Source organism: Bos indicus x Bos taurus, chromosome 2 (genome assembly GCF_003369695.1).
Source record: "Bos indicus x Bos taurus breed Angus x Brahman F1 hybrid chromosome 2, Bos_hybrid_MaternalHap_v2.0, whole genome shotgun sequence".
NCBI lineage: Eukaryota > Metazoa > Chordata > Mammalia > Artiodactyla > Bovidae > Bos > Bos indicus x Bos taurus.
This window is the reverse complement of record NC_040077.1, coordinates 52,168,938-52,190,000: the sequence shown is the minus strand read 5'-3', so window position 1 is coordinate 52,190,000 and position 21,063 is coordinate 52,168,938. Positions and strand designations below refer to the sequence as shown.

The 21,063-nt window shown below is 37.0% G+C and overlaps 1 protein-coding gene across 6 annotated transcripts in view; it reads right to left on the bottom strand.

Moving 5' to 3' along the window:
* Positions 1–21,063, bottom strand: part of ZEB2 (zinc finger E-box binding homeobox 2) — a 132,979-nt gene that overhangs the window by 2,911 nt on the left and 109,005 nt on the right. For all 6 annotated transcript variants that reach the window (XM_027561390.1, XM_027561397.1, XM_027561405.1 and 3 more), the window contains 5 exons: positions 13,402–13,590; positions 12,493–12,707; positions 9,791–9,899; positions 6,886–8,855; positions 5,110–5,290 (listed from right to left, as the gene is read on the bottom strand). In XM_027561390.1, the coding sequence (XP_027417191.1) occupies positions 5,110–5,290; positions 6,886–8,855; positions 9,791–9,899; positions 12,493–12,707; positions 13,402–13,590 (2,664 nt within the window). The remainder of the gene's footprint in view (positions 1–5,109; positions 5,291–6,885; positions 8,856–9,790; positions 9,900–12,492; positions 12,708–13,401; positions 13,591–21,063) is intronic.

The window sequence follows — 21,063 nt, the reverse complement described above, 5'->3', positions numbered from 1 at the left end:
AACTGACAAAAAAAATTTATCAGACTGATGCTCCAGAATTAAAGTCAGAAATGTGTCATGAAGAGCAGTATGTATCATCATAACATACATGAAGTTATGTGCTTATATTTCCTAATACAAATTCGCATTTCAGCAAATCGAAAACCAGCATGAGTAGATTCAATACCATTTTCATTTGCTAAGTGACATTCAGATTAGGAATCCATTCTACACACTTCACGTATTCAGGTATATGGTGATATATAATCTCAATTAGTAATCAAGTATCTTTAATAATGTTATTGAATGCCTCTGGGGCATGCTACTATTTAGAAAATGCTGTTGGATGCTCTATGTTAGTTCATTAATGATCTTTATCTTATTGTAACATCCAGGATAAATTAAGTGATAAAATGTGGTAAACCACAATATTAGAGTAGGAAGAAGTTATTTACCTGTAAGAGGAAAAAAAATAGAAAGTATTGGAAATAAAGAAGATTCTAGTAATCTGTTTCAAGGCCGCTTGTAGTCTGAAGAAAAAAAGTGTAATTCAAACCACACAAGAACTTAACTTTTGGAAAAGATGTATTGAATGAGGTAAAGTAGATAACACAGAAGAGAATGTCAATGGAGTGCCAAGAGTTTGGAAAGAGAGTGTGCTTTTTCATTTGACAAGACCACCGGGTGGGAAGGTAATTTAACAGGAAGCAGAAGTGCATTTGGGAAAAAGACAGAGGTTTTGCCTTCCAGAAAACCTCAAGTTGCTATATATGAATTTGATCTCTCTTGTGTGTATTTTACTTGGACCTTTAAAAAAATGCTATTAGGAGCTAGGATAAGATGATTCTGACAGTGGTAATTCATTCACAGAGCCAGGGTGGTGCAGAGTTAGATAGGGAAGATGGATTCTAGAGTTTGACTGCCCAGGTTCAAATCCATCTTTTAAGACCTGCTGTGTCGCCTAAGGCATGTTAACCTCTCCCTCTGAGGATTAGGGTCCTTGTTGGTAATAGGGAAATCATTTGGGGACCTAACTTGTAGACTGGGCACCAAGAGTGAAGGAGACAATGTAGGTAAAATGTTTAGTTCAAGGACTGCACATAGTAAGCACTCAATGAATGTTCGATATTTTTATTTGTATTTATTAGTACACGTTCAGTAATTTCCCAAGTTGTAAGCAAGATGCATGTATCAGGAGCAAAGTACATGGAAGAAATGAATCTGAATGGAGAGAAGAGAAATTGCAGATAAAAACTAAAAACTTTCTTGGTTCTTTAGTTGCTACATGCATGTGGGCAGAACTGTTCTGCAACCTCTCTTAATGTCTCAGAAGTTCAAGGGCCCAGGAATGTTGATTGGTTAGTTCACTACATGGATCAGCTGTGTGAATAATTGTGAACAAACATCACAGTTGATATGGCTGTCTCTTTTCCAAAGGAACAAAACACAGAGCAATGTCCTTAATGAGCGTTCTCAAGGACAAGTTCAAGGCCTGTTAGATATGCCTCGGGGATGCCCACTGAACTGAAGTCTTTAAGATATAGATATTTGATGTGTGCTCATTCTTAGTCACTTCAGTTGTGTCTGACTCTTTGCGACCCTGTGGATGGTAGCCTGCCAGCCTTCTCTGTACATGGGATTTTCCCAGCTAGTATACTGGAGTGGTCTGCCATTCCCTCCTCCAGGGGATCTTCCTGACCCAGGGATCAAACCCACATCTCCTGTGTCTCCTGCATTGCAGGCGAATTCTTTACCACTGAGGCACCGGCGTAGCCCATAGATATTCGATAGTTACAGGCGGTTGATTTTAAGGGAGTCCTTTTGATCATAAATATCATGCTTATATTAAAATACATTAATTCTACATTATGAACCAACAATCTAAAAGAAAAAATGTTCAGCTATTATGTCATGCCAAAGACAGAATTTGAGAGCAGGAGCTTTAGAATTGCACTAAATATTCTACTAATCTCCAGAAATTTCACTGGTAAGCATTTAATACATTCAGTTTAAATAGGAACTGACTTGGCCATTTATCTCTTTTTAGATTGCTTGATTGGTTTACCTGATTCAAATCAAGATGTCTTGGAATTAAGTTTCCACATGAACAAAATTCAGAAAAAAACATCCAAACTGATATTGAGTAAGTAAAAACTTTTACAGGGTAAGTTTTTTTTTTTCCCTCTAATATCAAGGTTCATGATTCACCTGACAGAATAACTGAAATTCACAAATGAAAGGTCTGTGGTATGAAGAAGATTATCATGTAACTGAAAAACAAAATTGGCTGGGTAATTTGAAACTTTACCTTCACTCCAAAGTAGGAACATTTTTTTTATTACTTTTCTAAATAAAGTAGGTTTAAAAGCACCTACCTTTCTCAATAGAGAAAGTACTCAATAGATGTCAGATTTAAATTTTAGTGGAATTTAAGTGAATTCTTTTTTTTTTTTTAATAAGTGAATTGTTTACAGTGCTTAACAAGAGTTTCAGATTTTTTATTTCTCATTCCTTGTTTGTGACAATTAATTCTATTGAAATCAACATTTATGTAGGGTTTTCTTCCTCTGTCCCAGTCCCAATTCCCAGGAAAAGCAAGCAAGCAATGAGCCATTGGTAAGGAGAATTAAGGATTATTATTTTTGGTGTCTGCTTAGGAAATAAACAGGCTGAGGTAAAAGAGCACAGAATCTTGAAAATAAGTAGCTCATAATTTCCTTCTTAAACTATTTTATATGTTAAATTGTAGACAGATATAACAAATACAGTTTATCAATGACACATTCATAATCAACACATAATCAAATGACCATTCAATCTCATTTCCCAACCTTAGAATCAATCAACCCAAAGATTGTTCTCCTTATAATTTTCTTTTTAACACATTCTCAAAGTATTACTAGTCCTTAATATAAACAAATAAAAGGCTTGTGGGGCCCAGTTAGGAAGGAAAGTAAGCTAAATTTCCACATATATCATAGTGATAGAAAATTCATGAAGAACTTCACTTTGATAGAACCTAATACACTGACAGTAGAAAATGTCACGAGATGTTTGGTCAAGAGACCAAAAAAGTTTACACAGTGGAAACTTGACAATCTGGGAAGCCAACAGGAGAATAATTAATCACAAGTTTAGAGAAATCATTGGATGGTTAGCATCTTGTTGCTATGCAATGTTTCTAGGCAGCTGATTTTCTCACATCTTAAAGGATCAGAACATTTTTTTAGTATAGTATATTTTTCAAATTGATTATGCATATTTGTGTTTGTCAACTTTGGTGTCTCTCAACTATCTATACACCTTGGAGTTTATGGACTAATTTGTAAGAAATAAAGGTATTGGCTGGATGTCAATATGTATAACAGCCCTCACTAAAATAAAAGTTTTGCACTCACCCTCTAGTAAATGATAGAGTTTACATATGTTCATATAATAAACCCAATCAGAGAGGGAAAGATGCCTTCAATGATGTGCTTACTGTAGCTGAATAATGAAATACAAAATATATTTGAGGTTGATTAAGATATTAAAGTAAATTTAGGTATAAAAATATATTTAATCTATAATACATAAATAGGACTTGGTACTAAAGAAAATATCTATTGATATGTATCATAAAAGACAAGTGTAAGAAAACTGACATTTCAAACATTGAATTAGGTCACATAAGTATAAAAACTATTGGGATTTGCTATTTAAATTAGGTTGCTTTTAAAGTATCAGTAGTAAAACTTTCAAAATAATGGCAATCAGTATCAGACAACTGAAGAAAAAGAAAACTGGGTTGGTTGAAATAAGAGCGCTGTTATTTATCAACTTTGTTCTTTTCACAAATACCCTCAATGTTTAATGTTGCAAAACTCACCCAACTTTTCCACAGCCTCAGGTGACTGTGGTCACTTGTACGGCCTCTGCCACGTGCCCAGTGAGGAGTAAGGCAAGGTGACAGTACAAATGCTTCCCAAGGATCATTTTCAATCGCTAAAAAGGATACTATGGATGTAGACGGTCAAAATGTGACAGGAAGTATTCACATTCCCTTTTCTTTGTTTTTCTTGTTTGCATCTTCATCACTTTCCCCCCAAAAGCATTTATGTTAGGTTAATTTTTTTCCTCTATATTTTAAAAATGTTTGATACTAGACATCTTGGTTTAAAATGAGAACCTTCCTATAATTTCCAGCCATCAGTATTTTGGTTGCAATCCTACATTCTTTCTTTTCCCACCTAGGCCCAGTGCAGCATACCACATTTCTGGTGGAGAAAAGCTGGAGATGGATTAAGAACAGGGATGAAGCAGAGCTATTTTTTGGTTAATGGTGGGAGGGGGAAGGAGGGAGGGAACACAGGTACGGGTCCAGCACATAATAGATCAGATCTTGGATTTGGGGAACAAATACTGCTTCTTCTTATGGCCCTTGGCTTTCTTTTGAAAAATTAAGCCATTCTCTCTCTACTTATAGGGAAAAATCAAGCTATCTTGTCAACCCTGTTTAATTCTTCCTGAAAAGGAATGCATGAATTGGAAAGAAATAGTCTACATTTAGAAAGTTGTATTTTAGTCTTCCAAATATCAGTAATTTCAGTAGCTCATTTGGCCTATTATTCACTTATGTCTTTTCTTTCACAGTCCTAACATTTTTAGTTTATTCAAAATATGGCCAATTTGTAAAAACCAAACTGAATACCAACCCCCGCCCCCCCCGCCACTCATGGCTTACTTGATGTTTCGATGATGAAACAAATACAGCATTGACTGAATTTTTTATTGTTCAATTTTTCCACATATAGGTTCATCACAGCTTAAGAATTTGAAGATATTTTCTGTAGCTGGCTTGTGTCATGTCATTTCGTTGCCCTGGCCATTTAAATACATCTTTGACAGGATTTGTGAATTTGGTGTACAGACTAACTTGAAAAATATAAGACAAGCAGGCTCATAAACACATGAATGATCCAATAAACAGGCAACAAAAAAGTCCTACTGAGCTAGGCAAAAGCATTATTTCTTCCTTGTTGAAGGTATCAGCATATGCTACATCTTATGTTGCACAAGTGCACTCATTAAATATTACGAAATGTACAGCACGCCGGGAAGCTCTAACTAGCTAGTCAAAGTCACTCATACCTGTGTGTTCGTATTTATGTCGCAGAAGGGAACTGCTTTTCTGGAATGTCTTGTCACACAAATCACATGCATACATGCCACTCTCTGTCTTCTTGATCTTCTTTCGAGACAGACAGGAGTCGGAGTCTGTCATGTCATCTAGGCCTGACATGTAGTCTTGTGCTCCATCAAGCAATTCTCCCTGTGACATAATCACATAGTTCAACACAGTCGCTTCTCTTTGTGTTTATCACAAACAAGTTTGCATCGGCTGACATTTGGAGAATCTCAGAAGTGCTCTCTATGAATCCATCTAGTTCTTAGAAACTGTTATTTTCCATAAACAATATATGACGGTTCACATTTCAACAAAAATATAAACCTTCTCTGCCCTAGGTGGCAGAGCTTGTTGTTTTTCAAGGATAGAAGATGGTCAACTCTGAAGGTGAGAGAAACATAAACTTCCTCATATTCCTTAATTTTTTTTCTATCAGCAAATATCTGTGAGTGAGAATTAAATATCAGAATTTGTGTATTTTCCAGTGTGCTTAACTTTAGAAATGATCTGTAGCTGCAGAAACCCCATTTTAATTGAATTTTATATTTAGGTACAAAATGTTATTATTATGCAATCTATTTAAATGTATGTCTACCAACTAAAGGCCTCGAGCTATATTTTTATATTTAATTTTCTAATTTGAAATAGGGAATATTAATAACACTTTTTATCAATGTTCTATCTATGTTAAAACAGCCTTCAGCATTGAGCAATAATGAATGTGGATCAGTAAATTATTAAATTTCTTGATATTTATTTTGTCTTGATCCAAAGGAGTGCAAACTTGCATGATAACATACATTTCCATTTGCTAGCCCACAGTTCACTTTTCCTAGACTACGTTTGCACTAATTAATATTAGAGAAGATTAAAAAGGCTTAAATACATTTACAAAGAGGGCAGATGTACTGTAAATTGGAATACTGGAACAGCTGTTACAGAGGTGCACTGCTACTTATGCTCCTATTTTGTAAACAGGGATTTTACTCCATGATGCTAAAACATACCTGCTTTTATATTTGAAAAACCATAAATTATTCACTAGCTTGAAAACTACAAAGGAAGTCATGTGGAATGTACAAAATTTTTAAAATACTCTTCCAAATAAACTGTTCTCTATGAAACCAAGTGCACATCAAATTTACATATGTATTATTGCAAATTGTGAGTATCTCTAAAAGTATGTGACTGTCAAAAATGTTAACATTTAGCTTCTATGTAAGTCCTAGAAAATACTCATGAAGTGAAGTGAAAGTCACTCAGTCATGTCTGACTCTTTGCGACCCCATGATCTGTACAGTCCATGGAATTCTCCAGCCCAGGATACTGGGGTGGGTTGCCTTTCCCTTCTCCAGGGGATCTTCCCAACCCAGGGATTGAACTAAGGTCTCCTGCACTGCAGGCAGATTCTTTACCATCTGAGCTATCAGGGAAACCCCCCAAATACTCATATCAGCATATAATTCTGAAAGCAGATGGATCGATCTAAATAAACCTTAATGATAAATATTAAGTTCTTTATCTTTTCTTAAGGCACAATTGCTTGATAGCAAAGGGTCCCACTGTTTTTCCATTTATTTGTCTAGCCCACTCAGTTTTAACTTCAACTTCAAACCCACTCTTCTATTTCTGCTGAGAACACAGCATTCGATTTTTTTTCCACTAAGATTTTTTCCTACATACACATAAGTGATATAATTTTCACCTCCTCTCTTCTGATTAAAAAAAAGTCTCATTACCTGAAATCCTGGTTTCCGCTGGTACTTTCTCCTTTGCTGCATGTCAGCAAAAGTAGCTGCTCCAGTTGGGTAAGTATAGGCCATGTGTGGTAGGAAGCTCATCTGATCCAGTCCTGGGTATGGTCGCAGTCCAGGGATACTCGTCTGGACTGGTGGCATGAAAGTGGCCGGGGGGAACGCGCTTTGTGGAGGAAGAGCTGTGTAGAGAGGTTTGGCACTAAAGGGGTTCATGCCGAACACTGGGTTAGCACTTTTGCTGTCCAGATTATTTGAATTTGAAAACTCCTTCTTGATAAAAGTCAAGTTCAGAGGCTCATCTGAGTTTTCAGATGACGAAGAAACACTGTTGTGGTCTAAATTTATGCTGCCAACCTTCGTTTTGCTCTTTGTGGCTATAATACTTTTGGGTTCTTTCATTTGTTTTGGTAATGACAGGTCCAAAGGCTCAGCCTGGAGCTCCTCAGATGAGAAGCTGTTTGGAGTGTAAGAACTACTGTGGGAGTTTTTAGAAGATGTGGAGGAAAGATTTAAGGGAGAAGGAGTATTACTCCTGGAGTGGTCCAATTTTTCGACTGGTTTAATATTGGTAAAATGGGAAGGTTTTGTTAGCCTGAGAGGAGGGTCACAATTCGTAACACTGTTGTGGAGTTCTGCTATAGATGGTGACGTTATGGAGTCCATGGGTTTTACGGGAGACCTGGGTAATAAAGAGTCTTTTGTGGGAGGGTTACTGTTGGGAGCTAACGGCTTGGAGTTCCTTTCCAGTGATGGTGACCTGGAATTTGAGTACTGGTAGACTTTTCGTTGCTCAAACCATTCCTTCACAAATTCCTGAGGAAGGCCCACAGCAATGGAAATTTTCAGCAGTTCATCAGAGTTGGGCTCCATGTTCATAGCATAATATGCTTTAAGTACAGACATGTGGTCCTTGTATGGGTTGATGGGGCTTGTCATTCCTTTCTCAGAAAGTACAGATGACAAGAGGAGGGCTTTATTATCAACAAAAACTCCAGCTTTGTTGGGGACTATGTTTTCATGGGGTTGCAGGACTGCCTTGATCTCTTCATTCATCTTACAAAGGTAACGTTCATGCTGATGCAAAGGAATGGGGCCAGGAAAACTTTCTTTACAGAACTGGCAGGAGAATGGAGTGGATATGTTGTGGTTCTCAATCATTTTGTCATCGGTGACCAAATCTATTAAAGTACGTAGCTTCTCTTTCTTTATATTACTGATCTGTCTCCTTGAGTCAGTAGTCAAGCTCTGGAGGCAAGCTTTGGCTTCATTGACTTTTTCTAACGTGTAGTCAATAATACTTTTAGTGGCACCATTATGACTCACTACTGGAAGACCTACGGGTGGAATATTAGGAGAAGTAACTCCTTGTTCCTCAGGTTGAGAGCATGGATCCTTCATGTGATAACCTTTCAACTTGGAAATTTCTTCAGCCTTGCAGTCCATTTTTTGTCTGGAAACTGTGTTGTCCACAATCTGTAGAACCTTTTGTACCTCGCTTAAATTACTATTCATTGTGGGAAATCCAAGTAAAGGGGCTTCCATCCCTACACCTAAGTGCTGCATTGGACTCTGAGCAGACGGATGAACTCCTAAAGGGCTGGTGGCTCCAAGTGCACCATTCATAAAAGGACTAGTTCCACTAAACCCATGTGTGGCCATAAGAACTTTATAGTCATTGAAGTCTAGTGGTTCTGTTTTAATTTTAAGTAAGCCTGTCTGTTCAGACATACTAAGTGGTTTTCCATTCTCCAATTTGTTTCTTAACTGGGTAATGGCTGAATTAGTAGGAGAAGAAGAAACAGAATTAGGAGAAGAACCTGTCTTGATATTGTTTCTCATTCGGCCATTTACAGAGATTAAGCCAATACATTTCTTGCTGCTGATGTGTGAACTGTAGGAACCAGAATGGGAGAAACGTTTCTTGCAGTTGGGGCACTCGTACGGTTTTTCACCTAAAATGACAATTAAAATTAATGTTATTTTTTTTTTTCTTTTTGATGGGGCAACAATTGCAATCGTCTACCCAGGCAAGAATCTGTGCAATCAAAGGAAAGGAACACAATGGGGCACCTCTACATTCTAGGTGCTTAGATTAGAATTATGTGGCTATAACTGTTTCTGGGCTTTATCTACCCTGGGAGGACATAATTCAAGATGTTAGCAGTGGAAGGTGAGGGCTATCTGTGCCTTTTTCAGCCAAGATCCAAAATCTTGTCTTGCCATCGGCAGCCTCCTATTTAAACAGAGTGTTAGATTAATGTGTGGTCAATAGCACAATAAAGATGTCACAGTATTTAAAGGAAAGTGTAGCCATGGCTTTAATCAACTCTGTGAAGATTCCATTGATTCTACCAATCCAACTAGTCCTTTGACTAGCATCCAATTTGGTAATAAAATGCTTGGCAGAGCTATCAAAATAGTTATAAAGAAGAAATCTCAGTGGTAAGATATTGTTCTAAAAATACAGCTTTCAAAAAAAAATACAGCTATCAGGAATCAAGGAACACTTATCATACAAAAGCTCTTATCCAAAATTCTTGCACATTCTTCTTTCAAGTTTAGGTATCAAAAAATGAATATCCTTCAGAATTTGCCAGCTGAGTTTCTTCAGGTCAAAAACATTTTAAAGGACAAAAAGGAGCCTCTAGATTTCACAAGAAGGCAAAACACGTGCAGTTTTCCAGAAGTATAAGCACTCCTCCTCTTATTAGTAGTGCTACTGGTGGTACCGTAAGGCTCACGAGGCAAAGCGGGCACACGAAGCTTATGACGTGAATGTGCAGTTCTAAAAAACTACAAACAGGGTTGTGTACGTTTTATACAATCTTTAGAAACGTTCCTAATGAAACAAAATGCAAAAACAAGCACCAGCGCCTCTGCTACTCACCACTGTGGATTCGCAGGTGTTCCTTCAGATGGTGTTTATATTTGAAGGCCTTGCCACACTCTGTGCATTTGAACTTGCGATTACCTGCTCCTTGGGTCAGCATTTGGTGCTATAAAAGGAGAAAGACTGACATCAGTTTTGTGCAGGAGGAACAAAGGAAATTTGTTACAAATATTTTTAAAAGGCCTCTATTTTCAGACAGGCCAAAAGGTTTGAGTGCATGTTTATTTATTTGCCCAGTCTTTCAGAGTTGCAATAAAAGTGATAATGTTGGCAATAAAATTGGAACAAATAAAAAAAAAAGTGCTTTCACATGCGCATCCAACACTTGCTTTAGAATTATCTCTGTAGTCTCTTTTCCAAAATGTTTCTTTGAGCCGTTGGAGATGAGAAAGCATAATTGCAAAGATGTTTGTGGCTCTCTGTGTTTACTGCAGATTCTAAAATCTGAAGATTCCCTGTTGGAACGCAATGATTTTGTCAAGGAAAAAAATAAATATTATACTCAAAATCCTAGTCTCCCCGAAGAACTCCCCACACACACAACTCATTTTCTCTTTTCTGTATTGAGGTAAAAGCATATCTTATACTGAAGCAATACTAATTTTAAAGAAGAAAGAAAAAACCTCACATAAATTAAAAAATCCTCAATTATAAATATTTTATTACATGATAAGCACGTTTAAATACCTCATTCACAGTGCTAGTAGCAAATATAAACCCTGTTTTTCTTGAGATGTTGCATGTAAGATTTGATTCATTATCAAATGTAAGAGACAACATCTTGGGCTAGAACTGCTTGAGCAGTTTTATCACAGGCCAGTAGGAAAGACTTCAACGACCTGTCATTTTCCTTTTGAGTAGTGTGCTAGGGAGTAGGGACGAAAAAGAAAAAAAGTTTGCTGAAAAGACAAGTTAAAAGCAGCAAAGATATAATCAAACACAGCTGACCTTTTTGAACAAGGGAAAAAAAGCACTGTGACTTAGAATTCTGAAAAAAAAAAAAGAAAGAAAGAAATACAGTCATCCACTCTGGATGTTCAAGGTAGGAGGCCAGCCTTTTTCAAGCAGCAATGACACAAAAGCCTTTTGCAAAAAAGACAGTACAGAAACGGTATGACAACTGCTAGGGTGTGCTGAATCTTCCCACATTCCTAGTGAGACAGATGGTGTTACATGGGACACAGGGAGGTTTGTTCAAACAGCAGCAACCTTCAAAGATCAAGCGGAGCCCAGCCCGCCGAGCGCCATTGAGGGACCAGCGCTCATATGTTGCTGAGTTGCATAAACAAACAGCAACAGCTGCTTTGTCTCCCCCCACAGCCCTCAGAGGACTACTATAAACTTTAGTTGTGCCACTGTTAATATGATACAATCATTTTAATTTACTAATTGTAAATGCCATGAGCAAATGAGGGGACTTTTCAACACCAAAGCTACCATTCATAATGCGCCAGCACAATCACACTTCTGCATGTGAAATTTAAAGCAGTTATGCTAGATAAATATCTAGGCACCTTTTTTTTTCCCCTGGAGTTTTTGTTCATATAAGCAAGGGGAGAGAAACTGTTACATAAGTGTAACTATATAAGCACGGTTTTTACAACTTGAACTTGGAAAAACATGCAGGTGACAAGTTCAATGAGATATAAATGAAATGATTTACATGAGCTATTTTCTTAAAATAATGAAATTCCATAATCCAGTATCATTGCCATTGCTTGACTGTGTTTCCTTATTCTCATTTTCCTTATTCAAAGAAAATAAAGCCCGTAAGAATTTTAGAGAATATCTTGTTCAATAATTTTAAAAACAGATATGGTGTCAAGGTTTATATAGGGTGATTCTAGAACTGTAGGGCCAGATATTGAGACTTAACACACATCAATTTTGTTACCATCCGAACACCTCATAATATCAATCTGCAGTGAACTCTCCCAAGAGGACATAAAAACCAGTTTTGCTAAAACATTTAAGGGACACTGTGAATCAAACCTATTCAATCATTTTAAGGATTTAAGAAGCTATACTGTTGAAGATAGAATCTTTATTTTGAACACAAGTAATCCAAAAGGCAGAGTAATTTTAATATTTAGCAACAAATATGAATATCAAGAAAGGATCGTTTTTATTACATATACACATTTGAGTATTAATACAGTTTATATAAGCATCCACATGTATTATGTGCTTTTTGATTTTCCTTAAAACACTTAATTAGATTTCATAAACTAGTAGCAGCTTGTAAAAAATAGCCTAATTGAAGATGTTAAGTGACCAATGGAAAGAATACACACATCTTTTACTATGACTTAGATTTTACATGAAAAAAAAAAAAACTAAGTAAAACTAGGTGAAAAATGGAATTAAAATTGCTGAGATGTTTAATAATGTATAATTAAAATGCTACAATTTCATTCACTTTTTTGTGGAACATAAAAATGAAACTAAAGTCAAGTTAAAGTGCAAATAAAATTTCTAAATTAGAAATTAACACACTCATTCGATCGTGAACATAAGACTATTAAATCATATTAGAAGAGACCATCAAAAAATCATTTAGACCTCAATTAAAGCTATTACCATTAAAAGATCTGCATCTTCAAAATGCCATGAAAAATTAATAATGATTGCCAATCAAAGCAATATCGTTTCTCTAAGGGGTTATTATAGAAAGAAATCACTTAAAACCAACCCCCCACCTGATCTGTCCCTGGCTTGTGCGTCACCATATGCCGCTCGAGCTGGGTGCGGTAGGCAAACGTGTAGCTACACAGAGGGCAGGAAAAGTTCTCTTCATTCTTCTCGTGGCGGTACTTGATGTGCTCCTTCAGTGATGTCAAGCGCTTGTAGCCCCGGTCGCAGTAGGGGCAGGTCAGCAGTTGGGCAAAAGCATCTGGAGTTCCAGGTGGCAGGTCTGTAGCCGAGAGACGAGAGGGAGAGAAGCAGGCCAAAAGGTCAGTAAATCAATGGCAGCTAATGGGCTGACTGCCCGGGATGGTATGACAGGAATCACTGCAATCTGCTCCACGAGGGTGCCATCGGCGCACGCGGCCTCCGTGCACGCCAGTCCCCTTGCACACCCAGGACAGACTTGTCGGCATCAGCTCACACTGCGCTGGAAAATTAATTAATTACTGGAGCATTTGGGGGGGAAATTTAAACAGCTGATAAATGAGGAAATTCTCTTTAGGTGACTGACAGTTCGTAGGAAACCTTTAGTCACAGATGACTCAGGGATTCATGGGGTGAAGGAGCTTTTTGGGTACCCGCAAAGAAGAACAAAAGGTGAGGGTCAGAATCTCTAAACTTTTTTTTTCCCCTCAAAAGTGAAATATTTCGGAAAGATAGGAATCCATGTAGATATTTTTATCTCTTAGAAATAGGCTCTAATTGTTCTTGTTCTTTATTGGATGTACAGATGACACAAATTTGCTGACAAAAAAATTTCACAATACCCTAAAATTACAGTTCTAATCTTTGCTCATGAAATTCCATGCCTCTGCAGCTGTTCTTCAAATTTTAAGGTAAACACCCAGGCATGTAGTGCATTTGTAATTGTAACAGCTGCAGAGGTCAGCGTCGTGGCTAAAAATGAATTACAGCCTCACCATTTTCTTCCTGCCCATTGGCCTCTGGCGTGCCAAGGCGAGACAGCTCCTCGGGGGCTTCTGGGTAAATGATGGCTGTGTCACTGCGCTGAAGGTATTCTTCGATGCTGACTGCATGACCATCGCGTTCCTCCAGTTTTCTTTTGGCAAAGTATTCCTCAAAGTCTGATGTGCAATTTGCATTCTTAACTGAAATGGTAAAAAGGAAAAGAAATGTCTTTTCAGGGCCTTCTTCCCAGGAGCCTCCGTCTGCCTGCATCACCGTAAGACACATGGACTTGCAAAAAAGACTACAAATACCTAGTTTATTTGTAGGGAGTGTTGCTGATGACCACTTATTGATCGAATGGTTATTCTCATAATATACGTAAAAAAAAAGAGGATACTTTGCTCTAAGTTAAATAGGCATATTTTATTTTCCTCTTTCTGGAAGACTAGTCTGTGTGGTTTGCAAAGAATGAAAGAAATTTTAAAATGCTTTTCAGGGAAAATGAAAAAAAAGAACTATATTCTAAGATCCATAAACATGGGAGATAATATGAGCTCAAAGCTACTTTAATAATCTATATAAAACTTTCTTTTTTTAAAGAAAGGTGTATTTAATTTTTTATAGTCCACTAAACTTAACATTCCTAACTATATATTCATTCTGTTGTTAAAGGTAAGCTTTTAACCCTCCACTCTCTGAACATCACAGACTACCAGGACTACACAATTCAAGAGAGATGCAGAAGGATGGATATTCCTGGAGAGATAATAATGAGATTTTGTTAAAAAAAATTCAAGGAATGTTGGAGTTTATCTTTTCTTAAAATTTCAATGTTTAGCTCAATATTTTAAAGCTGCTGAAAATAAAATTAAGCTCACACTGATAGAAATAAAAAGTAACAGATCGAGTTAAGAAATTGGCTATCCTGCAATGTGATTTTGATATGACTTTTATGACTCTGTTCCCATGACATGAATAACAGGTGTAAACCAATGTTAGCAATTTGTGTCCCAAGACTGTATATTAGAAACTACTAGCTATGTTTTTGGAGAAGGCAATGGCACCCCACTCCAGTGTTCTTGCCTGGAAAATCCCATGGAGGGAGGAGCCTGCTGGGCTGCAGTCCATGGGGTCGCTGAGAGTCGGACACGACTGAGCAACTTCACTTCCACCTTTCACTTTCATGCATTGGAGAAGGAAATGGCAACACACTCCAGTGTTCTTGCCTGGAGAATCCCAGGGACGGGGGATCCTGGTGGGCTGGTGTCTATGGGGTCGCACAGAGTCAGACACGACTGAAGTGACTTAGCAGCAGCAGCAGCAGCAGCAGCTATGTTTTTAAAATAAGTTGTGGCTTAAATATCCTAAGTAAAAACTTTTATGCATAAGTCAGTGTTGGGAAAGTGGGTGCCACATTGTGGCTACCAGAAGTAAGTGAAGAATAATCCTTTGCTAGTACAATCCATGGTGGACCATACTTTCATAGTTTTTGAGGACAGTAAACCTTGATCTCACTACATTCTTCATCTCACCTTCTCTGTCATAAAAGATACTATAGTATTGGCTTTTACTGTTATGAATGTTTATGAGAAGACTAGAAAGTGGAACCTTCCATTAATCAATAAGTATTTACTGAATGCCTGGTATGTGATAGGCATCATGTTTTATTTTGATAAGCAAAATTGTCTCAAAAATAGATATAATATTACAAACTCAAATAAGTGTTATGAAAGAAAGTTACACGGTGGTATTACAGAAGTAACAGGGGGCTTGACAGGGACCTGATGGAGTCTGGAAGATCAGGAAAGCCTTAACTGATCATGAAGCATGAAGTTAACTAACTTTAGAAGCCAGGGTAGAACAGTGGTGACTGGAAAGAACATGGGGCATTTCAGAATCTGAAAGGACTTTGCTAGAGTATGGAGAGAAAGAGGGAGCTTGATGTAAGTGTAAAGAGGAAGGTAGAGACCAAAGCCTGCAGTGTGCGCTAGTCCTGCTAAGGATCTGGATTTTCTTCTAAGAAAAGCAGGAAGCCACTGAAAGATATCAAGCAGGAAAGATGGTGGGGTGAAATAATCGGTTATCTGCATTTTCAAATGACAACCCTGGTTACAGTATGATACGGACTGCAGGAAGAGGAAAGTAGACCCTGGGAAACCAGCTAGGAGTCTCTTACCATTGATTGGGCAAAAGATAAAGGTTAAAAAAAATGGTGAGGGAGATTATAAGAAGTGGTTGCATTAGATTTGGGGAAAGCTTGGATGTGCCAACGAGGGACCGGTGAAGACCCCACCCCCTTAGGTTTAGGCTTTTCACATCGATAGATGGTTAAGTGATATCAGCACTGCAGGAAGCACAGACATTTTAAAAGGTTTGAAACTATGAATGAATACATCGGATCAAACAAAAGGAAACCTGGGGCATTACATTTGTAGACTATTAAACTAAGTGCTAACAATCTGAATACTGTGATCTCAAATGTTTCTCTTTTGCCTCTCTAACTTCTGTTAATTTTAACAAGAGCAATGGTCTAATTCCAGGACCTGTATTTCCTTCAAATAGAGGTTTGGAAAGTGTAAAAGTAGATTAAGATTTTGTATCTTGAAATTTTGCTTAAATCTTCTCTTAGTATCTTCAGTCTTAACATCTTTTCTAAGTAGAATGGACATTGATTAAGATCACCTTCCCTCTGATCTATTCATGCTGCCATGGATGTTTTCCAAAGAATACTTGGTGGTGACTGTGATGGTGTCATTGAACTTGCACCGTTAAGTCACTAGGGAGGTATGAAGGAAATGCCAGCTTGCACGAACTATTTATTCATTGTTTTAGATCATCCAAATAACTTCAGATTTATCAAAAGTTGCCTTTTGTTTTTTAAGTGCAAGAAAAGATAAAGGGGACAAAATGTGTGGATCCAAAATGAACCTTTTTTGAACAACTTAACTGATCTGATCAGGGATTGACTTCTTTATTAGCACCATGGCAGTAGAAAGTAAGGGGGTAGTGATTTTCTAAATTCAGATCTAGTTAAACATTGTCAAATGCTTAAGAAACGATTTAATTTTTCAAGAACATTGTCCCACTTGAAGATTCTTATTGTAACCTAGTAAACATGGATAGATATACATTTAATATCATCCTAATTTTATCCTGATATTTCAGCAAGTATTTGAATTATCTGGCTATCTTTGCATGAATTTTTATTTGCATATGAATGTTTCCATCAGAAATGTAATCAAATGCAAATTCAATTTGATTTGCATTAATAGCCTTTCGGCTTAAAAGGGAGGAAAATTCTGATTTTTCTGGATAGGCAAACTAAACTGCATCTAGACACACTACTGGTATTTGGAGAGGCAATTCATTCGGTAAATCAAATCTGGCCATACTAGATTTCTATGTCAAGTGTGTTGGGGACAAAAGATATCAAATCATGTGCTCTTGTTAAGGATCATCTTTGATCATCTTTGTAGCCTGAGCATCAAATATATTGCCTAGAAATTAGTAGACACTCAAGAATCATTTATGGAATGAATCTGGAATAAATAATGTCCTTAATGCTAGTCTTGGTGCAGAAGTCTTCTAAAAAAAGTTAGGTGTAGGAACTTAGACCTACTATTCAAGTAATTGTAGAACAATTATGTGATAAACTGTGTAGCTGTGATCGTAAGTACTTGCAAGAATTTAATAGGACTCAGGGGAGTATTCAAAAGGGTTTCGTGAAGAAAGCCAATCATTTAAATCTATCTGCTCTATCAGGATTTTTCTTCACGTGGTATAGATATGCTATTAGTTATATATCTCAATATTTAGAGTCACTTAAGTGGGTTAGAGTCTAGTGTTCTATGAACTAGGTATAACCATCATGGATGTAATGTGATTTTCCCTAATCTTGCTATGGATGCTAGTAACATATGGTTACTAGTATATGGTTTCTCCACTCAGTACCACAACATTCTTTGCTTGGGATGGTTCCCCACTGTCCCTATTGCTAAGATTTATGGTACTCAAGGCAGCTGCCATATTGTTGCATGATCCTGCTCCCCTAGATCCAGTGGATTAATCTGCTCCTGAAGTGAAGTGATCTTAGCTCTCCATCCTCTAGGTCAAACCATTGATTGGTCCAGTGGTAGTCAAGAATCCCACTGAGTTTCAGTCAATCCCTTTCCCATGATTTTAGGACTTGTTTCCAAAGAGAGCACCAAGGCAGATTTATATTTTCCAAGTGACTACAACTATATGATGTAGAATGAAAGAATTGATAAATCCCATGTAAAATAAGAAAATTTATCAAGAGAGAAAATGAAGCAGATACCTAAAGAAAAGCAGAGACAAGATGACAAGCTGTGACAGCAGTTTTCTAGCCACACTTATTCCTGAGGTCAGTCGGCACCTGTATCCTCCCAGTGAGCAAAAAAATTCCCTCTTCTACCTTAGGCTATGCTGTGTTTCCGTCTCCTAGACTCCCAAACACCCTGATTATTACCATTCTAGAATAAATGATGGAATTAAATTTTGGATACTCTCAAAACTGTAGGGAAAGAAAATGTTTTGATTCTATTTGGAAGTCTGCACTTTTGTTTTTTACAAAGATTTTGTAATACTGTATAGCAGAATCAGGGATGAGGTAGAAAATTTGCTAGAAAGTTATAAAATTCCTCACTGCATTTTTCTAGTCTAAAATCAACCTCATTTTCTTTTCTGTTTTTCTATAATCCTCTTCACTCCTCGATCTCCTTGGAAGAACTGCCAAAACACACTGACAAAGGATATTTGCATGGTATTTATGATCAAGCCATAGCAAAAATTCAAAAGAAACCTCAAGTAATTTCTTCCTATACCTCTCCAGAGATTTTGCATTTAGTCCTAAAATTTACCCTGATGTCTTGCAAATATCTCAGCCTTCCCTAAGGTCTGGTAAACTTTCCTCTGTCCAAAAAAAGAACTTCATTAATTAAAAATGTTTCCTCATAGCCAAATGTGTTTTAATATTGTTAGGGTAACTTTCTAAGTCCCTTTAAGTCAAAAAAGCTCAAATTTCTTGTAAATATGTTGCTCACTCTTACTAATGTTGTTAATAATACTTTCATAAAAACACTATGTCTATCTTAGATATTAATATTTTTAATAGATAATGATAAATACCAACATGGACTGACTTTTCAAATTACTGTCTAAAAACAAGCAATTAACCTCTTGAAATTAAATCTCTAAATAAAAGATATTTATTGGTCTCTTTAATAAATCATTCAACTCATGTTCTCCTCATAAATATTTCTTAAAGACTCTTAATACTCTTTTTAAAGTATTTCTTTTCCTAAAATTATTTTTATTAGTCTTATTTTATTTTTTATAGCCATACCCCATGGCATGTGGAATCTTAGTTCCCTGACCAGGGATTGAACCTGTGCCCCCTGCATTGGAAGCACAGTTTTAACCACTGGAGCATCAGAGAACTCCTAAGATTCTTAATATGTTTACAAGTAGTTAACTTATAATGAGACCTTGATACTTGTTCCATCTCCTTTTTTTGATTACTTTTATTCTTTCACCATGTATTTTCTTTCTTTGTTACAAGCATGTGTTCATGAAGGAAGACAGGTGCTCTATTAACACTGGTCTATAACCCAGCATGATTTCACATTCATTAAGAAATTGAAGAAATATATTTGACTATTATGCTAAGCCATTTTAATAACTATCAAAATGAATGAATAATTCTTTTAGAAAAGAAAATACTTTGGAGGGTCTAGAAGAGCTGAAGCAAGTACTTATTAAAAAACTAAGTAGAATCATTCATCCATCCCTTTGTTTAGTAACTGTTTTTGAGTGCCTACTAGTACCAGAGCGTGTGCATAGGGATAGAACACAGTGATGGTGACCGAGAACTGCTTTTCTACTCTGTGATTCTCCTATTTAGAGACAAGTACATAAAGTGAGTGTGATTCTGCAATACACAGACATAAATACATAAATGTGTATTGGAGGAAAACAAATACAAACATATACACTTCCTTAGTATAAAACAGAAATTACATATTTATAATATCTGCTTTTACTCACTTCAAATGTCAAGGCAAAGGGACCTGAATCTAGATAACTCTATCTGTCATCTTTTTGAAATATAAGCTCTCTTTAAACAACATTTTAAATGGTAGGAAAACACAGAAAATTATTTTGATTTAGTCATTTGTATTGAATTTTTTAGTTTAAAGAAAGCCCATATTCTCATTTGTTGAATATAAATTCTCATGGCTACTTTGTTGACTAATTAATGTAGGATACATATTTTATCATTAAAAATGGATGCATGACTTTCTGCAGAAGGCTTCCAGAATGCACACTGGCACCAAATATCTACAAGCAACCTTGAGGAAGATGATGTTATTCTCATTATATAGCCACATGGGCTTCCCAACAGAACCTCCAGGTGTTACAGAGGTGTGTGTAAAGCCAGAAAAGTCTTGTCAAAAGTGACAAAGCTTTCTTCTCTTCTTGTGAATTAGTACAATGTCTGGACCGGTCTCTCCGTGCCTGCTCTGACATGGCTTTCTCCTGCGAACACACGTTCAGATGCCAATGAGTGTTCCCCATGTATAAGAGCTTCAGGAGAGAAAGTCCCAAGGGGATGGGACTCTGTAGTATTCTACAGAATCAAATACCTCCCCCAACAGCAGGAAGCAGCCCAATTGGGGACAGTGTCTAATTTTAAAGTGAGGTGTTTTTTTTTGTTTTTTTTTTTTTACTTAGGGGATCATGAATATCCAGATTTAGAGACTACAAACACTTCAATAGTTTTGGTGGCTATGTATTCGTATGAAGACCACTCCTTTAAAACAAAAATCCCCAAGTTAGATAATATGTGTTTACCTTTCATATACCTGTGAAATCTAAAATTTTAGAATTGGTTTATTACCAAAAAGACTCAAACTATTTTATTACATTTTAGACAGGTTTATGAAGGATGGTGTTTTTGCCCAGTAGGTCAGTGCTCTTCCATATGCTTTCAGTAGAGACACTTAAGGATGTTCCAGGACAGTGGTTTCAAAATGTGGTCCCCAGGTCAGCAGCATCAGTATCACTTGGGAACTTATTCAAAATGCAAATTCTTGGGGTCCACCCCCAGACAGATGTGAATCAGCCATCTGTGTTTTAATAAGCCCTTCTGGGGATTCTGATATACGCCTAGTTTAAGAATTGTTACTCTAGGAATTCAGTTCTCTGCCTCCCCTGGCTAAGTAAGGCATTCAGTAATGTGGTTTGGGAAACAACACAGAATTAATTCTATGTCAAGGAGCCTTTCTGCCAATCTCAATCTGAGCTCATGCCCTCATTCTACAGAATATCATGTGCATGTCTCAATTGTTGAATTTTTCCCATACATGATAATCCTTCCTTTACATGCCCCTGAGCTAACAGAGGCACAGAGGGTCTTATTCACCTTTGTATCCCAATGCCTGGGCTTCCCAGGCGGTGCAGTGGTAAAGAATCTGCCTGCCAGTGCAGGAGGTGCAAGAGAATGTTGGGTCAGGAAGATCCCCTGGAATAGGAAATGGCAACCTGCCCCAATATTCTTGCTTGGAAAATTTTTATGGACAGAGGGGCTCAGACACAACTGAGCACGCATGCATGCATTCCAGTGCCTAGGACAGTGCCAGGCACACAGCTAA